Here is a 21517-nt window from a genome sequence, read left to right as displayed (position 1 = left end):
GATGTTCTGGACATCACAAATTTCCGTGTGTGTGTGTGTGTGTGTGTGTGTGTGTGTGTGAGAGAGAGAGAGAGAGAGAGAGAGAGAGAGAGAATGTGTGGGCAATGTGGGCCTCTCTGGGGCAGAGGCAGCACCCTGGAGTGTGAACATGACGAGCTGAGCTGTTTTAAATGCCCAGAGGATGACACAGCTGGAAAAGAACTGTTCTAGCCAACCAAGCTTGACTCTGATTAACAGGAGAAACACTCACCAACCTAAAGGTTCATATTTCACAGGGACACTGAAGGCTCCGCCTGGAACCATGGAATGCTATGGAATAGGTGGTTCTGTACTGAAAGTTCAATCCCCAGGGAATAAACTTAAAAAACAGCACAAACTCACTGCTCAAAGCAGGTGAAGGCCAGGAGAAACACCTAGAGAGTCAGCTTACTTTGTTCACAGGCTTCTCTGGAATCTTCACAGACACCTCAGCTGGTTTTCCCTTCTTCGATGGCGTTCTCTTGATTTTGGGTGAGTGGAATTTGTCCATCAGCTTCATGGTGAAGGAGGAGAGATGAGAACGCTGAGAGTCTGAAAACAAAGAAGGTAATGATTTTTAGAGGTAGAGTGGGAAGAAGCTGTGGTTCTTTGACCTTCTGTGGAAGTGAGCATCGTTCTCAAACAAATCTCTCCCCCTAGCTGTTCAGGGTTACAAAGAAAAGGAAATATGGATCCATTAAACATCTCTGCTTGCATGTTTCAATGTTTGCCATTTCCATCTAGTCTAGGTTGAACGCAGTCAAAATGGGTTTGGAAAACGAACGTGCAAATATTTCCAAGTGACCTTATAGAGTTTGTCTGATGATCTAACCAATGTCCAAGGGAACTGACTAAGACGAAAGAATACCAAAGTAGAATCACAGAAGTGCTGGATGTAAGAACTGGAAAGGAAGGCCCTTTTGAATCAACCTTCACGTCTTCTGGTTTAGGGAACTGCAACAAGTGACATGGGTAAGGCCTCAGAGCTGGCAGTGGAGACTGAAACAGAACTAAGGTGTTTGAAACCCTCGGGGACACAGTGAAACACTAAGTGGTTTATCGCCAAGGTCAGGAACAAGATGAGGGTGTCCGTTCTTACTACTGTTATTCAATTTTGTACTCTCTTACTCCAATAAAAGCCAACCAGATTGGAAAGGAAGATATAAAACTATCTCTGTTTGTAGATGACATAATCCTGTATATGAAAAATCCCAAGCAATCCACTAAGAAACTACTAGTACTAATAAACAAATTTAGTGGGCTCACAGGATACAAGATGATATACAAAATCATATGCAAGATCATATACAAAAATCAGTATTTCTATACATTAGCAAGGAACATTCAAAACGAATGTCTAAAAAGCTTCCATTCACAATCATCAACAAGAATAAAATACTTAGGCATAAAATTACACTTAAGTGAAGTACTGATATGCTATACCGTGGATGAATCTTGAAAACATTATGCTAAGTGAAAGAGGCCAGTCACAAAGGCCACACAGTGTATGACTCCATGTATCTGAAACGTCCAGAACAGGCAAATCTATAGAGACAGAAAGTAGATTAATGGTTGCCTAAGACTGAAGAGAGCGGAGAGGGACGGAGAGGGGCTGCTAGTGAGTAAGAGGTTTTTTTTGGTGGGGGATAAAAGTGTTCTAAAATTAGAATCTGGTGATGATTATACAACCCAGTGAATTACTACAAAAGAAAAACTTGAATTCTACACTTTAAAGGAGTCATGTATGTGAATTATATCTCAATGAAGCTGTTAAAAAAAACTAACCCAATGAGCAGCCTTCCTTCATTTACCACCCGCCATTTACCACAGCACTTTCCAGTGTTTGAAACCACCTTATTAAATTATTTACTTATGTGTTCATCTCCTCACAAGAATGCAAACTCGCTGAAGGCTGTACCTGCCTTGTTCAAGCCTGCATCTCCAGTGCTAACATGGTACCTGGCCCATAGAAGATGCTCAGGAAACATTAATTCAACAAATGAACAAATCAACCAATGAAAAAATACCCCACGAGGGCTTCCCTGGTGGTGCAGCAGTTAAGAATCCGCCTGCCACTGCAGGGGACACGGGTTCGAGCCCTGGTCTGGGAAGACCCCACATGCTGCGGAGCAACTAAGCCCGTGCGCCACAGCTACTGAGCCTGCACTCTAGAGCCCTCGAGCCACAACTACTGAAGCCTGTGTGCCACAACTACTGAAGCCCACGCACCTAGAGCCCACGCTCCACAACAAGAGAAGCCACCGCAATGAGAAGCCCGTGCACCACAACGAAGAGTAGTCCCATGCACAGCAGCAGAGACCCAATGCAGCCAAAAAAAAAAAAAAAAACCCACGAAAAGGACTGCTTCTTTAGGTAATGTCAGAAATTCACAGGAAATACTTGAAATTGGTTGAAAATTAGGGAGAACGTGATCCTATGCAATGGAAAAAGAAGTATCTGTACTTTTTTTTCGGCTGCGTTGCGTCTTCGTTGCTGCGCGCAGGCTTTCTCTAGTTGTGGTGAGCGGGGCCTACTCTTCGTTGTGGTGCGCGGGCTTCTCATTGCGGTGGCTTCTCTTGTTGTGGAGCACGGGCTCTAGGCGTGTGGGCTTCCGCAGTTGCAGCACGCGGGCTTCAGGAGTTGCAGTGCGTGGGCTCAGTAGTTGTGGAGTGTGGGCTCAGCAGTTGTGGCTCACGGGCCTAGTTGCTCCGCGACATGTGGATCTTCCCGGACCAGGGCTCAAACCCATGTCCCCTGCATTGGCAGGCGGATTCTTAACTACTGCACCACCAGGGAAGTCCCCTATCTGTATCTTTAAAATAAAAATTACACTCCCTTTCAATTTTCCCAGCAATTAAGTACTAAAAAAACAAAAAACAAAAAACCTTCCAAATAAATGACACAGCATCTTGTATTACAGGCACATGTCACTGTGTCTATTAGTGTTGCATATGACTTAATAGGGCCAAAGTTCAATTCTTTTGTCAAAGACCTTCCAGGTGGCAGGCAGGATCAGATAAATGATCTGCCCTTTGCAATTATCTAGGAACCCACTGCACTCTGGACCAAAGAGAAAAAGCCAGGGTCTGACCTTCGTTCACAAGTGGAGTCAAACCAAACACAGCCTCACAGCTGTCTGTCTGTCTGCTGGCCAGAACTGCAGAAAGCCCTTCTTAGAGCCCCAGTGTGGACACAAGTCCACAGGAAGCTCAGGCACCTCTCTCCTCACCTGGAACGGCTCAGCGCAGGGTCGGAGGGGCTCTCAGCACCAGTCCTCAAACGCTGCATCACCCCTGGGATTCAAAGCAGGTAAACTGGGATGGCTTGATTGCTCCAGCTCCCCTCCTTCCCCTTCCCCACCCAAGCAGGGTGGGCCCCATGTACAGTTTATACTTCCTTCTTTATACTTCGAAATGATGTGACCAGTGTAATAATTCATGTGGTAATTAAGAGGGTGAGCTTTGCAGTCAGTCTGTTTGAGTTAACAGACTTCAGCGGCACCTCTCCAAGTCTAAGTCTCTTTGTCTGGAAAATGGGGCTGATAACATTGTTCTAGAAACGGCTGATGTGACGTAGGTTAAATGAGATGCTGCCTGTGGACGACGTGGTGAGGTACTCAGCCATGTGCTGGGCACACGGTACCTGCTCAATACAGGGAGCTAATCAACCTAACTATATGATTTGGATGGGTAGCAAGTCTGACCAAACTTTGAATTCTTATTTCCCAACTGCTAACAGATCTGAATCAGTATACTCTGCAGCACTGAACATCTGACCCACGATCCCGAGGAACTGCGGGCCTTACACATGCCCCTCTCCTCTTCCTTTAGTCCTGACCAGAAGTTCATCTGTGCCCCTCTCTGGTGCCTCCTTCCATATTGCCCTTATTGCTGCCCCCATCCTCCTCCTTCGGATGCTGGCCTCAGCACATCCCTCACCAGACAGGTTCCCAAGTCAGATGTTAGGGTGTGACTTCCCCCCTGGCAAGCAAGACTGAAAGCGGGGCAAGAAAAGCAGACACAAATGGGGAAGTAAAGGCAGGATGCACGGTTTCTTTGGTGGTCAAAAATGTTCAGAGACATGGGCTGGGCGAGCCAACTTCTGCCTCCTCTGGTCTGCTGCCCCGAGTTGCTATATGGGTAGGCAGGGGGCTGAGGGACTGCCCAGATTCACATCTCTGCCATCATGACCAGGGTAGAACTAGGGTAGGCAAACAAGGTATGCGGGCTCCCCAAAACCCCTGATCATGACCCAGGGATCAAGTAAGGACACCTCCACCTGAGAGCAAACAGAGCCCAGGAAATATATCACAACGTCCTCTCTCAACCTCTGCTTTGCCAAGCACAGCCTGAGACTCTGGTCTGTCTTGGGGCACAGCTGGGAATCCACATCAGCATTTAAAGAAAGTGTTATATCTACCAATAAATCTCTCTCCTTGTAGTATTTAACAGCCTCAAAGCAGCCAGCTCTAGCACAAGATGTGATAAATCAAGTGGAGGAAGCAGGTTCTTTGTAATGACAGCCAACCTCCTCAAGCCTGGAAATCAAGGACAGCACTAACTAGGGCAGATTTTGACTTGGAGGCTGCTTGTCACCTTTTCCTTGAAACAACAGCTTAGCAACACAGATTTCAACACAGGTTTCAGGAGACTTGCAAGGTCACTCAAACTATGCATTTCAGTGCTGATAAAGCACTATAACGACCAGTGACAGCAGAGTGGAAGGAAGCAAAGGTGGCAGCTATGTTGGGGTAATCTTGCCAACAGTACCCCCCCACACACACACACTTCCTGCCCCTCTTCTCACATTCCTCATGTGTATCAATCATCTTGGGTAGAGGGCAATGCTAAAGAGATGCTCTCACACTACTGCAGAGTTTCAGGTGACTTCAATGACCACTCTCTGACTTTTCACTTGGGAAGTTGTAAATGTATGTGTTTAGATATTTTCCAGTACTGAAATTAAAACAAAATTTTGAAAGATTTCATACGTACACATGTACAACGTACAGAGAATTCATCAAATCCATGCATCCACCAGCCCAGACTATCAAAGAGAACCGTGAGCAATGATAGAATATCTGCACTACCCAACGTGGCCGCCACTGGAGGCTATTAAGCACTTGAAATGTGCTAGTGTGACCGAGAAACTGACTTTTTATTGAAATGTAATTAAACAGCCACACGAGACTGGTGGCTGCCGTACTGGACAGCACGGCTCTAGAAGCAGAACGTTAGCAATCTCACTGCTGCCACCGCATGCTCCGTCATAATCATATCTTTCTTCCCCACGATGGGTAACTGTGATTTTGATTTTTGTGCTTATCATCCCTTCTTTTTAAAAAAAATTTATTTATTTATTTATTTATTTATTTATTTATTTATTTATTTATTTATTTATGGCTGCGTTGGGTCTTTGTTGATGCGCAGGGGCTTTCTCTAGTTACAGCGAGCAGGGTCTACTCTTCGTTGCGGTGCACGGGCTTCTCACTGCAGTGGCTTCTCTTGTTGCGGAGCACGGGCTCTAGGTGCGCAGGCTTCAGTAGTTATGGCTCGCGGGCTCTAGAGCACAGGCTCAGTAGTTGTGGCACGTGGGCTCAGTAGTTGTGGCGCACGGGCTCTGGAGCACGGGCTCAGTAGTTGTGGCGTGCAGGCTCTAGAGCGCAGGCTCAGTAGTTGTGGCACGTGGGCTCAGTAGTTGTGGCTCATGGGCTGTAGAGCGCGGGCTCAGTAGTTATGGCTCACGGGCTCTAGAGCACAGGCTCAGTAGTTGTGGTTCACAGGCTCTAGGGCGCAGGCTCGGTAGTTTTGGCACGCGGGCTAAGTAACTGAGGAACACGGGCTCTAGAGCGCAGGCTCAGTAGTTGTGGCCCACGGGCTTCAGTAGTTGTGGCTCACGGGCTCTAGAGCGCACAGGCTCGGTAGTTGTGGCCCACGGGCTTCAGTAGTTGTGGCTCACGGGCTCTAGAGCGCACAGGCTCGGTAGTTGTGGCCCACGGGCTTCAGTAGTTGTGGCTCACGGGCTCTAGAGCGCACAGGCTCGGTAGTTGTGGCACACGGGCTCAGCAGTTGTGGCTCACGGGCTCTAGAGTGCAGGCTCAGTATTTGTGGCGCATAGGCTTAGCTGCTACGCGGCATGTGGGATCTTCCCGGACCAGGGCTCGAACCCGTGTCCCCTGCATTGGCAGGCGGATTCTTAACCACTGCGCCACCAGGGAAGTCCCTCATCCCTTACATTTTGTCCTAGTCTATATCTATAAGTATAGTTTAATGTATAGGTTTGTGAAGTTAACTTAAATGGAATTTCATTGTAAATATTCCTATGTTCTTGCTTTTTCACTTAGTGGTAGGTCTGACGTTTGGCCAGGTGAAGTGCATATAAGTGCTTTTGTTTTCAGTGCTGTGAAGTTCCACATATAGCAGTTTTACTTACCCCCTCCCTGCCAGTGAATACTGGGTCATTTTCAGCGTTTTTGCTTTTACAAACAACACGGCGATGGACCTTCTCATACTTGCCTTCTGGAGCACATGCAAGAGCTTTCTGTGACTAGAACCGCTGGGCTACAGAGTACACACCACATCTCATTCCATGGATGTTGCCAGATGACTCTCCAAAGGGTCTGTGCCACTCTGCAGCCCCAAGGGCAAGGTTGGGTCCCAGCTGCTCTCCCAACACCTGGGCTTGCCAGACTTGCACACTTTTCGATAGGGCCATACCTAAACAAAGGAAACAAAAGCCCTCCTTCCCATGGAAATGCTATAAATTGGTGTATCTTACTGTGTTCTATCAAATCTGCCAGAACAACTTCAAAGCTCATGGATGGAACTTAAGAAGAACCCTCAGCCGCCACTTAGTACGGCATTTATACCAAGGAGGGTCTGGAACTCCCAATGACCAATCTGCCAGTCATTTCTGCCAGAGGAGGACAGCTTACCTGACCTCACAATCAATTTCTGTAGAGATGGCCGCGATGTTGCCAAGAGCAGCACTCTCCTGGGCAGCCCTCACAGGCTGCAGACAGGCTGTCAGCTGAACGGCCTTCTCTACCCAGAGGGAGAGAGAACGGGCTGGAGGAGAGGCACGTAGCCTGCTCACAAAATCACGTCTCAACCAAAACCCAAAACACACCAAAGCCAAACCAGTTTCTTCCAAGTAGTCTGCCAGGTGTTCAATATTTCATTCTTAAATTTTCAATTTGCCCCTTGGCCAGGCTTAACAACGATCTCTGCTTGGTGCTGACAAATGTACACATCAACTGGCCTTTCAGACGTCATTTGTAGCAGCAGCTGGGATCCCAACTTAGCAGTGGTTTCTGTCAGGGCTTAATTTCGCCTTGGATGGGGGGAGTCTCTACATATCAACCATACAAGGGACCACAAAGTCAGGGTCAGGGTGGATAACACTCTGAGGCAGTTCCTTGGGAGACACGGCGGCCGCTCATTCTTCGTACCGACGGCGTGCAGGGCGCAGAGCTGGGCACTGGAAGGACTCCCGCTCATCCGCGCACGAGCTCTGGTTGCACACTTCCGCTTCCTTCATCCACACCATTTCCCAAATGTGTTAAAAGGACAACTAGAGTGGAGAAGTGACACGAGGACCTTAGGAAGAACTATTTTAAGCATAAGGACTTCAGACTTTTAAAGGTGTGTTTGCTTATCTAGAATCGTACAGACTGTAATGTAAAGACGGAGACAGCGTGCGAGTGAGCGGCTCGCGGGCACGGCAGGCGGCCCGCGGGCTCTGGAAGCAGGCAGCTGGTGTTCTCACTTGCGCTTGGCCTCTCTGAGCTGAAGGTGCCTCGCCTGTGGAGCAAGCGTAACCACAGGACCGACCTGCCTGGGTTGCTGTTGCGAGGGTTACACGTGGTCCTGTGTGTGAAGCATTTAGCAAAGGACCCGATATACAGCAAATGCTCAGCACACGGCACCCGTTACTGTTACGGGATAACACCGCCAAGCCTCTGCCGACACTCAGTATGGCAAAGGCTAAAAATAATCCCAGCCTAGTAGAGCGCAAAGTAACCTGATGTTTCATTTTTTCCAACAATTTCCATATTAAAAGATCCTCTTTCTTAATACAGAACTATTCGTGTTAGGGAAAATAGTTTCTCTAGTTCTGCAACACCAAAGGCTCTTTTGACATGAAAATCTTTTCATGTTACCCATTGGTTCAGGAAGTCGACTGATCGCTATGATGCCTGCTGTGGGTGCTAATGGAAATATTAAGCATATCCTTTTTTTTTTTTTTCAGTAACAAAAGTAAAACAACCTCATTATAAAAATCCAAGCACTGTAAAAATATATAACATAGAAAGTGAAAATCCCCCACAACTCCACGTATGGCAGAGCTGGAATATTTCCTTGACTTGCTCTTTTCACCTGAGCGACATGCGGTGGGCATTTTCCCACGTGAGCACAGTTAACGGGTGAATCGTGTTCTGCTGAAAGGCCAACCACACACAGTCCACCAGTCTCCCGACTGATGGTTCCGGTTCCGAGCCCCTGCCCTTCAAACAACAGCACATGGAAGAAGCCCCTCAGGCTTAGCCCTCTGAGCACCTGTCTGAGACAGGCTCCTAGAAATGCAACCGTTAGGCCAAACGGCACGAGCACTGAAAACCTGCTGAGAGACCGCGCAGCTGCCTTGAGCTGGAGGCAGGCCAGCAGGGACTGTGCCAGAGAGCGAGACTCGGGGTGCAAGCAAAAGAGGTGGGGTGCAGGAAAGAGACCAGGCCTGGGGGCCCCTGCCACCTACAGAAGAACCCAGGCTTCACTGTGGATCTGGGCTCAACTCTGACAGAGCTACCAGTTTCGCTTTACTTGCATAACTGGTAAGGATTAAAAGCAGATTCAGAACTGAACAGACACTTCACAAAAGATGAAATCCAAATGGCCAATAAACAGACGACCAGGTGCTCAGTTCCATTTGTCATCAGGAAACAATAAATTAAAACCATGAAGCAATACGACTACACACACACCAGAATGGATAAAAAGAAAAAAGAGGAAACACTAAGCATCGGTGAGGATGAAGAGGAAAGGGCACCCTCTCTCCACTGCTGCAGAGGGCAAGGCAGGACGAGAGCTGAGCACACGCTTCCTGGAGGCCCAGGATTAAATCTTACTCATTTTGGAATCCGGCACTTAGCCCCAAAACCGGCACACAGTGAAAATAAATAAATGATTGTTAGTGAACACAAAGACAAAAGAATCAATGAATGAATTCTGCAACAACTAACAACTACTACATTCAACCAATACCAGAGAGTAGTATCTGATTAGTGACGTAGATGGGACGGTTTATACTGATTTTTAATACAATTCTCTGAGGAATGCCAACACGTGAGTCAGAGACAACTCAATCAAGAACTTTCTCTGCTGTGGTGGTTCAGTTTGGGTCATCTGGGTTAAGAGAATGTTGTTCAAGCCACTTCCAGGGAGAAGACAAGAGAGAAACCATACCCTTCCCTCTCCCCGTCTAGGTCTCCAGAGGACAACGGACTCCCTGGGCCAGTACTATCTAACAGAAATACAACAAGAGCCACATATGATTTTAAATTAACCTAAATTATCCGTAATATTATAATTTCAATATGCAATTAAATAAAAACCATCAACGAGACATTTTACTCTTCTTTTCCTTTCGTGCTAAGTCTTCAGAATCCAGTCTCCAGCGGGACCAGACACATTTCTAGCACTGCTGCAGCTCGAGGCCCTGGGAGTGGCTGGCCCTCCCCGTCCCTGTGAGGAAGGCTGGTCCACTGGTCTCTTGAAAGAAAGCGCCTTGGGCTGGTTGGATTCCAGTGCTTCTGGACTGTGCCGCTGAGGTCTTTAAGGGTGCTTCGCCTCCCCCGGAAAGGCAGACAGCGTGCAGCTGCAGAAGGGCCCACCACAGGGGGACCCCTCACCCCGAGGCTGGGCTCCAGGGCAGCACGTGAGTTCCAGGCTCTGAGGCCCTCCACTAACCACTGCCTCCGTGGAGGTACTGCAGGATCTCATTCTAGCCACCACGTGGTACAGGGACAGAGAGTGAGGAAACTTGCTGTGCAAGGCAGGAGGTGTAGGGCAAAGGAGGTAGACTCTGTTTGAACAGAAGGAATTTCTGACAATCATCGCTTCCCAACAATGCAAACCGATTTTCTTTGGCAGCAGGGACCAAGGACATTCATGCTGGCAGTGACATCATGTCCTCTGCTATGATTTGGGGGCAAAAGGAGTGACACTGACCTCCACACATGGCCAAGGACAGCCCTGTGAACTCATTCCCACCCCACCTGCAGCTCAGATATAAGTGAAACACTCTCAATGTGTGTGACTCTGAGTAAGCTGCCCACTGGGGCCTCACTTTTCTCATTTATAAAATGGGAATGATGATCCTTTCCTCACCTCATGGTGCTGTTATAAGGATGTAATAAAGTACTCCCAGTAAAGTCACTTAGCACAGTACTGGCACTTTGTAAACATTAAATAAATGTTATCTGCTGTTACCCAAATGTTCTGAGATAACTGCCACCATTGTGAATGGGCAATTATTATTTTTTAACACTGTAGAATTTTTAAATAGAGGAGATAATTCATTGAGCCAGTGCTCTTATGATTTGAGCATTTTTCTACATGTGTGTTTTACTTTAATTTAAAAAAAAGTTGTAGTAAAAAAAAAAAAAAAAGGTAGAGCAGAGATGAGAGGAGCTGGACTCTTGGTGACGCTGTCTGGGCTGTTAGATACAGTTTTACTTGTCTGAGGCTCAACTGCCTCTCAACTTCCAGCAACTTGAGAAAAAAAAGAAAAAAAGTAGAAAAAGAGGAGAATCCAGTAACTAAAGTACCCTGTAGGATTTAAATAGAAGCCACAGCCTCCACCAGGTAAACTTCTGATGTGAACAAAGCCTGGAGATGACCTCCTGGGGAGCCTCCCACCCCCTACCTGTCAGAGAGGGCGCTGAGCAAAGAGTCTTCCCAACACTTACTCCTATTATAAAAAATTCGTCAAATAACGAACAGATATCCCATGAGATGAAAGGGGACCCTCTGGGATTGAGAGCTGCTTCCCTCCTGGAGCCCAATCAAGTGGCTAAATCAGCAGCTTGTGTGTTTAAACACCCTATTGGAAGCCAGGCCCTGCCCAGGGCCATGCTCACGTCAACACTGGACGGGAAGGATTCTTAGCACCCTTTGGCAAATGAGGAAACCAAGTCACAGGGGCCTAATCCCCCACCTCCCACCCCCAGAACATGCACACACACATCGCAGACAAGGCAACTGTAGCCCTAACACGTGCTGTGAACCACTCAAGGTCAGCCTGTCCCCAGGGTGGCCTACTCCCAAGGAAGGATTTTTTTTCTATGACTGTTTGGAATTGACCCAGAGATTCTTAAGGCCACAGGCTTCACAGACTTCCAGAGATGTAAATTAGTCATTTCTCCAGAGTGTTATTTCTAGAGACGAGAGAGGAGAGAGGAGAGAGAGAGGGGGAGAGATCAGTTTATTCCGAGTAAACATACCAACACGCTGGGCAGAAAGCAGGCAGGGCCAAAGCGCATCACATCATCAGGATCCCAGCTACAGCAGGAAGCAGGTCCACCCTAACCTTTGTCCTTTAGGTGGAGCTGTCTGGAGCAGCCCCTGTCCCTCAGAGGAACTTGTATGTTAGGACTGGTGCCAGTTCAGAATTCAAACAACGTTCCTCAAGGGCAGCTGAGCCTACTGTGTAGCACGGTGTTGCCCGCCCAGCAGCCCGAGTTGGGGGCAGGAAGTCGTGTTTGTGAGGCGCCAGGCCCAGCACGGGGCACCGCAGCACCACGGCCGCAGCAGACGGCGGCTCCATCCACCTCAGCTGCTCTAGGCCCAGCTAAGGGACCCCCGAGAACGCATGATTTGTCAGGCCACCCTCTGGGCTTCCAGAGGAAAAACAACATTTGCATTTGTCAGTGAGCACACGTTCACTTATTTATTTCCCAGGCAACAGGAGAAGGAGCTGGGAGTCACAATCCCCAGCAGTTTGGGACACTGCTGGAATTTCTCGCTGGGCAAAGATCGAAGAAAGCGAAGGGACAAGGGTCACCTGTAAACTCCCCTCCCTTCCCTATCACCTCAGAGAAACAGGGTGCATCAGATAACGCAGGGCAGGCACAAACGGCGCCCTCATTCATTCACTCACTCGTTCGTTCCATACATATTTATATGCCAAGCGTTTGCAAAGTGCTGGTGTCAGAAAGAGGAGCAGGACACAGCGCCTCCCTCCAAGGAGCCCCTAATCTTGTGGGGGAGACACAGGAAAATCCTCGGTCCTGATGCAGCAAGGACTCCTGGGATGGAGACGTGCTGAGTAAAGGCAGGACCCTTCCAGCTGCTCACAGCCCGCTCAGGAGGAGGACGGTTCCGGGTGCCGGTGGAAGCCCCCTGGAACCCATGGTCTTTGGGTGAAAACCCGGCCTGCTCCTCAGGGCAGGAAAAAGGGCTGAGACTCCAGGCTTTGGACGTTTCACATGGGGACCAATGAAAAACATCAGAGTTGGCAAACGGGAGCTGGTTTGGAAAAGGCTGCAAAAAACTCTGAAGGACACAGAGGTATCTGAAAATGACCACTTCTCCAAAGACGCGCTTCTGGCTTCCCAGGCATGGGGGCGGGAGTGGGAGGGGGCAGGTATGCAGGAGAGGCAGCCTTTGCTCTCACCCAACCAGAGGCAGCGCATTTTCTCCGGAACAAAATGAGCAAAGGATACTCGGCTGCTCCTTGACGAGCGTTTCTTGACAGACCCTGGCCCTCTGCTCCTGTCCCTCAAATACATCTGTGGCCAGGGCTCTGTTCTCACGAGAACGTCCATCATGTCGGTTCATACATGCATGGGGTAAAAAAACAAACCCCACTCTGCTCTATACATTCAGAATCAAGCGCTGATCAATCCCAGTCTCTCCAGGGTAAGGGCCAAGGTGGTCCTGGTTGCCCGGCTTCAGAGGCCCCACTCCCCACCAGGTGCCAAGTGAGTGGTGGGCTCTCAGCTTCCATGAAGTGTGGGAACTTGAAAGGATCTGAGTCTACTGACAGAGGAAGCCGAGGCCCTGGGAACTGATTTCCCACCAGCCCAGGACCCAGGCCTCCTGAGCAAAGCCGGTCCAGGGCTCCCTCCTCAGTAATGGCTGAGAAGTATTAACCAGCTTCCAGTCATTTCTCTTCCTCATGGGACAACTTCAGCATAGTAAGTAAAAATGCAAAGAAGACAGAAAGTGAGACAGCCGCTCCAGTGCTGGGGACACCACCTAGTCTCTGCTCATGAACTACTTCAGCCACAGACGGTCTAACCGCCCACCAGAGGCTCTGAGCGGCCTCGAAAATCTGACGTCAGGCTGGTTTAGTCAAAGCCAGAATTTCATTAGCTTACAGCCTGAAATCCAATCCAATTTGTTTCCAGTCAGAAGTATGGGCCCCCCGTGCACAAGGTACTGCATACACCACGTGAAGCCGACAACAGCAACACAGCAACCGCTGGGACCGCCGCTTGCAGGGAGCGCCCAGCACCACCCCGGCACTCTGTGGGTCTGTCTCAGTTAATCCTCACAGTGACCCTCCAGGGCAGGGAAACTGAGGCTGAGGAACAAGGGACAGACTGGATCTGAGCCCGGTGCAGCTTCACGCGCCAGCCGCGCAGTCTCCAAACTTAGTAGAGAGAGAAGTGAGTTAAGTACCCTAAAGATGGCTCAAATGAAGCAGAGTACCGGTTCAGAGGAAGGAGGGCTCGTGTGTCCCACTCATAACAATCCAGTGCCCATGGGCGCAGGGCCCTGTGCTCGCCTACGAGCACCACTGCCCTGCCCCCACCCCGGCTTCCGACTCAGACGGCACATCTCAGCGTGGGCTCCTCTTCCTCTTTTTTAAGCCAGAGCCTAGCAAATATGCCGTTTATTAGATGCGTTCACAACTTTGATCACCAGGGAAGCAAGCCACCACAAGAGTAGAAGAAAAGACTTTCAGGCCAGTACTGCTTGTAAAAGTGAATCACACCCTTCTGGAAAAGTCCAAGACCAAGATGGCTCACTCACAGCATCACATCAAAGATGTGGCCACCTCCTGGCCGTGCTGGCACCTGGGCTAAAAATACCCTCAGTGATGAAATCTCAGGCACAGTCCCTTAGCCTACGGGAGAGAGGCCAAAGTTATACACTGACTCTTTCAATTTGGGAGGTGGGATTATGGATGGAACCGAGACACCATTTTTAAACAACAGGTCGCTGAAGAATACATATTTTGGTGACTGCTGGAGTTGCCAACATTTGGCTAGAAAGGATTGGAAGGGGATTTTCTGAAGTCAAAAAGGCCTCTCAGTTCTCAAGGAATTTATACCTTTACAGTCTGTGATAAATAACAAATGGCCTCACAATATGTATTTTTAAAAGACAGTTCTTCAGTGGCGGCCAGCCCCTTTCCTGGATCTTGGACTCAGCCAAACAACATTCCTCTAACTCCCTCCAAATCCTCTCTCTTGTTCAGAACTCTCCGAAAACCCACCCCACCCCAGTGAGTGCCTTTAGTAAAAATCCAATTGTCTCATTCTAGAATCCTCAGAGCAGGAAACAGTGTGCATTTTTTGAGAAGACATCTCATTTTCCCTTGTTCTCCCTCAGCAGCCGTATCCTTTAAGTGTCCTAGAATTGAAGTTCTTTTTAAAGGACCAAATATTTGCACAGGAGGCAGCTTCCTGCCGATTGTCGAAAGGCCTCCATCTCGGCAGGCCAAGGAGGAAGAACACGCACAGGCCACATGGCGAGGGGAAGGCAGAGACATGTCTTCTCAAAGTCAGCTGTCTGCGGTCAGAATTCACTTTTCCACTGGAACATTATTAAAAACCGAGTTCAGGACCTGGCCATGGGGCACAACGTGGCCCCTTCCACCAGCCAGATGCTAGGCATTTGGAACCATAGAGGGTCCGTGGTTGAACAGGAATGTAGGTCCTGCCCTCAAGTGGTTTATCAGCTAACAACGAAGTAAAACCGTACAGCCAGGGCTCCAACACACAGCAGAGTGAGACAGCTGCTGAAGAATTAAAGGGTTTACTTCCTGACATAGCCACAAAACATTCATGAAGGAAGCCCTGGAGTTGTAAGCCAAGCAGACACTGCAGAATCCAGCTGTGAAAAATGCAAAGGGATGAGGGTTGACTTGGGTGAAAAGGCATCCTTGAGAGACGAAGCTGAATGGGCCTTGGCTACACAGGGGGGCAGATGTGTGGTCTACTCCTCCTGCTAACGTTTACTGCAAGTCACAACCCACTAGTAGGTCCCCAAATCAATTTCCTGGATCAAAACATGAAACAGAATACAAAATATCAGAGGGCACTGCAGATAGTAAGGCTAAATATTTCATGAAACTTATTTCACTTACGACCAACTTGACACGCTGAAGACCCTTCTCCCTGGGGAGCACGGGGTAGTGAAACCCTCTCACTAGGACAAAGAGGAGCTACAGGTCAGGGGTCCTGTAGCGGCAATCAAGACTGCAAATCTAGCCTTTACCCGAAGTCACCAGGACATTGGTTGAGCTTCCTGACCTGGGTCTGGAACTAAGAATCATGCACAGGTGTAGCGCCAATAGGTGGGTCATTTCTAAGGTGGAGGCTTATCAGTAGCTTTCAAACCTTTTCTGACCACAGTAAGAAATGTATTTTATTTTGCAATCAAGTACACAGAGTACATCAAAAATCTGCAAGTTTTAAATTCTTTTTCACTTTTTAATCCCCTGAGTTGATTCTACGACCAAACAGTGTTTGAATCCCTCCCCTGACGGAGAGTAAGGAGCAGGGGGAGGAAATGTGTGGCCGACGGCAGCATCACCATGACCTGGAGCTGGTTCAGAGTGCTGGCTCTCCAACCCAACCTGGACCTAATGAATTGAGGTCTATGGGGAAGGGACCCAGGAACTGGGGCTTTAACTAGTCCTCCGGGTAACTCTGCAGCACACTCAAGTTTGAGAAGCTCTGTTTTGGAAGACAAAGATCTGGGGGAAAGCAGTGAAACTGATAAGAAACTCCACATCTTGGGCCAAAGAGGGGGAGGGGCTGACTGCAAGCCCAGCAGAGCCAAGTGCACACATGAAGTGATAGGCAGGCGGATCCTTTGACTCTGACCGAAGGGGAGGGTCTCATCTCAGATCAGAACATTCCTCAGGATAAGCCCCTCCTGACGGGGAGACGGATTATGTAAACGCTGTACCTGGAACAGACCTGCATTAGCACAGCCGAGGGGCCTGGGGGAAAGGGGTGACCACCAGTCTCAGCTGACAAATTCCAATCAGCCACCCCAAGCAAGAATCTTTAGCTACAAGGCTCAGAGCACAAGTAAACTGATAAATAGAACAGGACCTACCATGTGCAGAGTTCTTGGGACAACGTATTTCACCCAGAACTGGTGGACCAAAGTGATCAATCATTGCTCTTCCTTCAGCTTAATGCCATGCTTACTTATATTTGGCATCTACTCTGTGCTAGAAAAATCTGTGATTTTTGCCCTCAAGTAATTGCTCTAAGACAGTGATTCTCAAGAGGGTAGAGAGGTGGGTAATGACAAGGTTTTGGTCTAAAAAAGCATAAACAAGACACCTATACAACACATTCACATTTGCAGTCAGAAGAAAGCAAACCTGGACAAAACAGACAGAAGCTGAAAGGGGAAGGGCTGAGGTGTCCGAACGACCACAGTTAGGGCTGGGGGGGGGGTGAGAGGTCACCACACTGACCCCAACCATGAATGAACTGTTTCCTCCATGGAGAATGCAGTATCTTTAAAGTCCTTTAAGTATCTTTAAAATTCAAGCACATTCTAAGATGAAAACCACATTTCACATTCAAGATGGGAAATCTTGTATTTCGTAAAGAGGAAAACAAAATCAACCGGGAAGGAAAGGAATTTGCCCAGAACCCAGACTCCCCAGGCACAGGTCCCCCCAGATGTGACAGCTAGCAGTATGTTCCTGTCACCTAGTCTGTGTGGGGTCTACAAAGACCCCTTCCTTGCAGGAAAGGATATGGCAGAAGAAAGTCTGGTGGTATTCAACCAAAGCTTCCAAGAGCCACCAAGCGGCCATAGAGAAAAACATGTCACTTCATTTCTTCCAGGAAGCGTGGGCCCGTCATGTACTCATCATGACTTAAATCTGCTAAAAGATAGTTTTTGTTCTGCAACTGGTGTCCGCCAGCCACTGGTGTCCTCAGAACTAAGGGCACCTTAATAATAAAATATGCAGCTTCCAAAAAGCTCATGGATATGTTTGAAAAATGCATGAAAATCAGTGGATTGAATCTGTAAATGGGTCTACGTTCTGCAGAAAGCTTGGCACATTTTTTTAAGGCCACCTTTTCAAACATTTTTGGTTCGAACTTTCTTTACAAACTGAAACATCACCACAGAGCAGGGATCAAAAGAAATTTAGTTTCTTTGTAATAATATTTTTGTATTCTTTGTGGTAGAAGTTGAGAGTAGTGTTTTTATTTTCAATTTTATGTATTTACTTGTTTGTTTGTTTTTGGCTGCATTGCATCTTCATTGCTGTGCACGGGCTTTCTCCAGTTGTGGCGAGCAGGGGCTACTCTTTGTTGCAGTGTGCAGGCTTATTACTGCGGTGCCTTCTCTTGTTGCGGTACACAGGCTCTAGGCGTGCGGGCTCAGTAGTTGTGGCTCGCGGGCTCTAGAGCGCAGGCTCAGTAGCTGTGGCGCACAGGCTTAGTTGCTCCGCGGCAGTGGGATCTTCCCGGTCCAGGGCTCAAATCCACGTCCCCTGCATTGGCAGGCAGATTTTTAACCACTGAGCCACCAGGGAAGCCCCGAAGCTCAGGTTCTTGATGTCTCATCGCAGAAAGAATTCAGTAAGAGACAAAGTGATAGGTAAGAAGTGGATTTATTTAGAGAGAAACACACTCTACAGAGTGTGGGCCATCTCAGAAGGCAAGAGAGGTGAGAGTAGTGTGTTCAAATTTTTCATCAAAACAAAAATATTAGCACACAACTGTGTGTCCTGAAGCTTGGTTAAAGTCCGTCTGTATGGGGTTCCCCCACTTTATCTTCAACGTTCATTTCTGAGGCGATGAACCAAAACCAACCACGGAGAAGCCAGTTCTGAAATGCTGAAACAGGCAGCCTCTTCTATCCAGTCTCATGGAGCACTGTTTGGCTTTAAAATTCTGATCTCCTACTTAAAGAAGTCAGCCTCATAAAACTCAGCTCACACCTCTGTGCTATACAGCTGGCCCTGGGCCAATTCCCCAAGGCATGAGAGGTCCCACTCTGGGCCTCTCCCCAGGCACGAAGAAATCTACAGAGCTCCACACTTGGTTCGGGAAAAAACTTTTCTCCTGCGTGATTTCCCTCTTCCAGGGCTATAGCTACGCGAGGCCCATGGCACTTACGTAACTCTGCTGGCTTGGGCGTGGCAGGAGCTTGGAGAGGTGTAAACTGACGGGGCATCGGTCTGGTGAACGTAAATGTCCCCTGACGTTGCCCCAGCTGTTCCATAAGGCCCCAAGCTGAAGAGAGTGCCCTGTAAGCAAAGTCCAATCCAAGCTGGCTGCCTGCCAAGGAAGATCCTCTGTCACATTCCCCTCACTCCTCCTCAGAGGAGAAGGAACCCTGTGTAGATGGATGACTGCGTGAGGTTAACACAGCACTTTTCAAACCCCTAAGTACTCAGTGCCCAGGATGCAGCAGTGAGTCAGACAGACATGGCACCAATACTTAAAAGGAACAGGGAAGGAAAAGCTGAAACACACCATTACAAGGATGACAACTGCTACAAAAGGGGGGCCAAAGCCCACTAACCAAATCGGGGGAGGGTGGTGAATGCCTGAACTTTGGCCTGGGTTTCCCCAGAGGCAGGCTGAGGCAGGGTTCAGGTGCAAGTCGCTTATGTGGGAGGTGCTGGCAGGGGAGTGGGGCAGAAGACAGGGAAGGAAAGACAGCCACTAAAAGGCGCGCTTTAAAGCCCTCTTTCACGGTGGGCAACCACACGCAGCCCTGCAAGGAAGCCGGTTTAAACTGAAGCCTGAAAGGTTCACAGCGGTTGGCCAGATTTTCATTTTCTTTCTGGTGGGGCTAGAGGAGTGGACTGGGGAAAAGTGTTCCTGGCAGAGGGAAGGGCAGGTTTAGAAGGCCAGGGTCAGCAGGGTCAAGGTGAATCAGGAGAGCTGACAGAAGGTCAGTATGGCAGCCGAGGCCGGGGAGATGGGCCCTGCTGGATCAGGGAGCCTGAAGCCCCTGAGGGTGCTGGGAAGTGCGTTTTACAGCGGGTGACATAGCACAGGGTCCAGCATGTGCTTTCTTCACTTGCTACAGAAATCTAAATATGGGCCCCAACAGGGTGAGAAGCCAACCACTCTGAAGCCATCTTCCTTTCAACAAGGAGATTCATTACGAATGTACCGGTGGTCTTGCTGTTTAGACAAAGTGAATTCCCCCAACCCTATCTTAACGCAAATTGCCATAAGGCAAAATCCAAGTGTGCAGGCACACCTGTCTTGTCCTTAGGCCAGCAGAGACCACAGGAAGAGTAAACAGGAATTTAAGGCAAGTGTTAGCCATGTATTGCCTATAACGCAACCTGTTCCACATCACATTCTCCTTAAAACAGCCCATAATTTATTGAGCACTTACTATGCCAGAAACTAATGTAAAATCCATTTTATAGATGAAGAAACTAAGGCTCAGAGAAAATAACTAGGCTCAAAGTCACTCAGCAATCGGGGAAATAGCCTGAACTCAGACTCTGCTCATCTTGCTGCAAGCTGACTCAATCATGCATGAAAGTGTCTTCTTTAAGCATTATCAGTGACTGTGCCTTTTCAAGTGGGAAGGTGCTGGGAAGGTGGCACCAGGGTGATGGAAAATGAAAAAGTGTGCACAGGAAACGCCTACAATAACCTTTTTCTGCCTACACTGAACAGCTTTTGCTCCAAGCCTGGCTGCCCATCAGGGATCCTCACCATCCCAGCCAGAGGAAAGAGAGAAGGGCTGTGAGTCAAAGAGCCATGGAACTCAGAGGTCCAACAAGAGTGCTCCTCCAGAAAAGGGAACCCTCCTACACTGTCGGTGGGAATGTAAATTGGTGCAGCCACTATGGAGAACAGTCTGGAGGTTCCTCAAGAAACTAAAAACAGAGTTGCCATATGATGCAGCAATCCCATGCCTGGGCATGTATCTGGAAAAAACTATTAATTTGAAAAGATACGTGCACCCCGATGTTCACAGCAGCACTATTCACAACAGCCAAGACGTGGAAACAACCTAAATGTCCATCAACAGAGGAATGGATAAAGAAAGTGTGGTACACATATACAATGGAGTTATCACTCAACCATAAAAGGAATGAAATAATGCCATTTGCAGCAACACGGATGGTCCTAGAGATGATCACACTAACTGAAGTAAATCAGACAGAGAAAGACAAATACCATATTTGTCCACATATTTGTGGAATCTAAAATATGACAGAAATGAACTTAGCCATGAAACAGAAACAGACTTACAGAATAGAGAACAGACTTGTGGTTGCCAAGGAGGAGAGGGTGAGGGAGGGATGGATTGGGAGTTTGGGATTAACAGATGCAAACTATTATACAGAGAATGGATAGACAACAAGGTCCTACCGTATAGCACAGAGAACTATATTCAATACCCTGTGATAAACCATAATGGAAAAGAAGATGAAAAAGAATGTACATAAAAAGAAGTATGGGGGACTTCCCTGGTGGTCCAGTGGTAAAGAACCCGCCTTGCAATGCAGGGAACGCGGGTTCGATCCCTGGTCAGGGAACTAAGATCCCGCATGCCCTGGGGCAAGTAAGCCCGTGCACCACAACTACTGAGCTCGCGCGCCTCAACAAGAGAGCCTGTGGGCCGCAAACTACAGAGCCCACGCGTTCTGGAACCCCTGCACCACAACTACATAGCCCGTGTGCCCTGGAGCCTGCGCGCCACAACTAGAGAAGAGAAAACCCACACGCCACAACACCACGCACCACACACCACAACGAAAGACCCCGCGTGCCGCAACTAAGACCCGACGCAGCCAAAAATAAAAAAAAAAATAAATAAAATCTTTAAAAAAGAGAAATATGTATAACTGAATCAGTTAGCTGCACAGCAGAAATTAACACAACTTTGTGAATCAACCATACTTCAAAAAAATAAATTACCAAAAAGAAAAAAAAGGGTGCTCCTCCACTCCAACTTCAGTACCAACAGCACAGCGTGGAAATCACCTGTGCAGGTGGCTGACTTTCCCTCAAGGCAGCGTCCCATCCACAGCTGACCAAGCACGAGGGAGGTGCTAACATCTCCCAGACAGTCAAGAGACATGAGGGAGGAACTGGCAACAATGCGAGGACACTACTCAGCTCCCAAACAAACCACTCCCTTTGCTGGGTGGCGGATACCATCTGGTCACAAACGGGCAGTTGCTATAGGGCACTTTTGCAGGAGTAACTAACCAATATATGGAACAACACCTCTTATCCTCTTAT

General features: G+C 48.3%; 1 protein-coding gene across 4 annotated transcripts in view; it reads right to left on the bottom strand.

The window, feature by feature from the left end:
• Positions 1-21517, bottom strand: part of RAPGEF1 (Rap guanine nucleotide exchange factor 1) — a 146994-nt gene that overhangs the window by 69736 nt on the left and 55741 nt on the right. For all 4 annotated transcript variants that reach the window (XM_068552132.1, XM_068552129.1, XM_068552130.1 and 1 more), the window contains exon 2: positions 431-570. In XM_068552132.1, the coding sequence (XP_068408233.1) occupies positions 431-570 (140 nt within the window). The remainder of the gene's footprint in view (positions 1-430; positions 571-21517) is intronic.

The sequence above is a fragment of the Eschrichtius robustus genome, chromosome 10 (genome assembly GCF_028021215.1).
Source record: "Eschrichtius robustus isolate mEscRob2 chromosome 10, mEscRob2.pri, whole genome shotgun sequence".
Taxonomy (NCBI): Eukaryota; Metazoa; Chordata; class Mammalia; order Artiodactyla; family Eschrichtiidae; genus Eschrichtius; species Eschrichtius robustus.
Note: the sequence above shows the minus strand (reverse complement) of the source record. Positions and strands in the feature narration are given on the sequence as shown.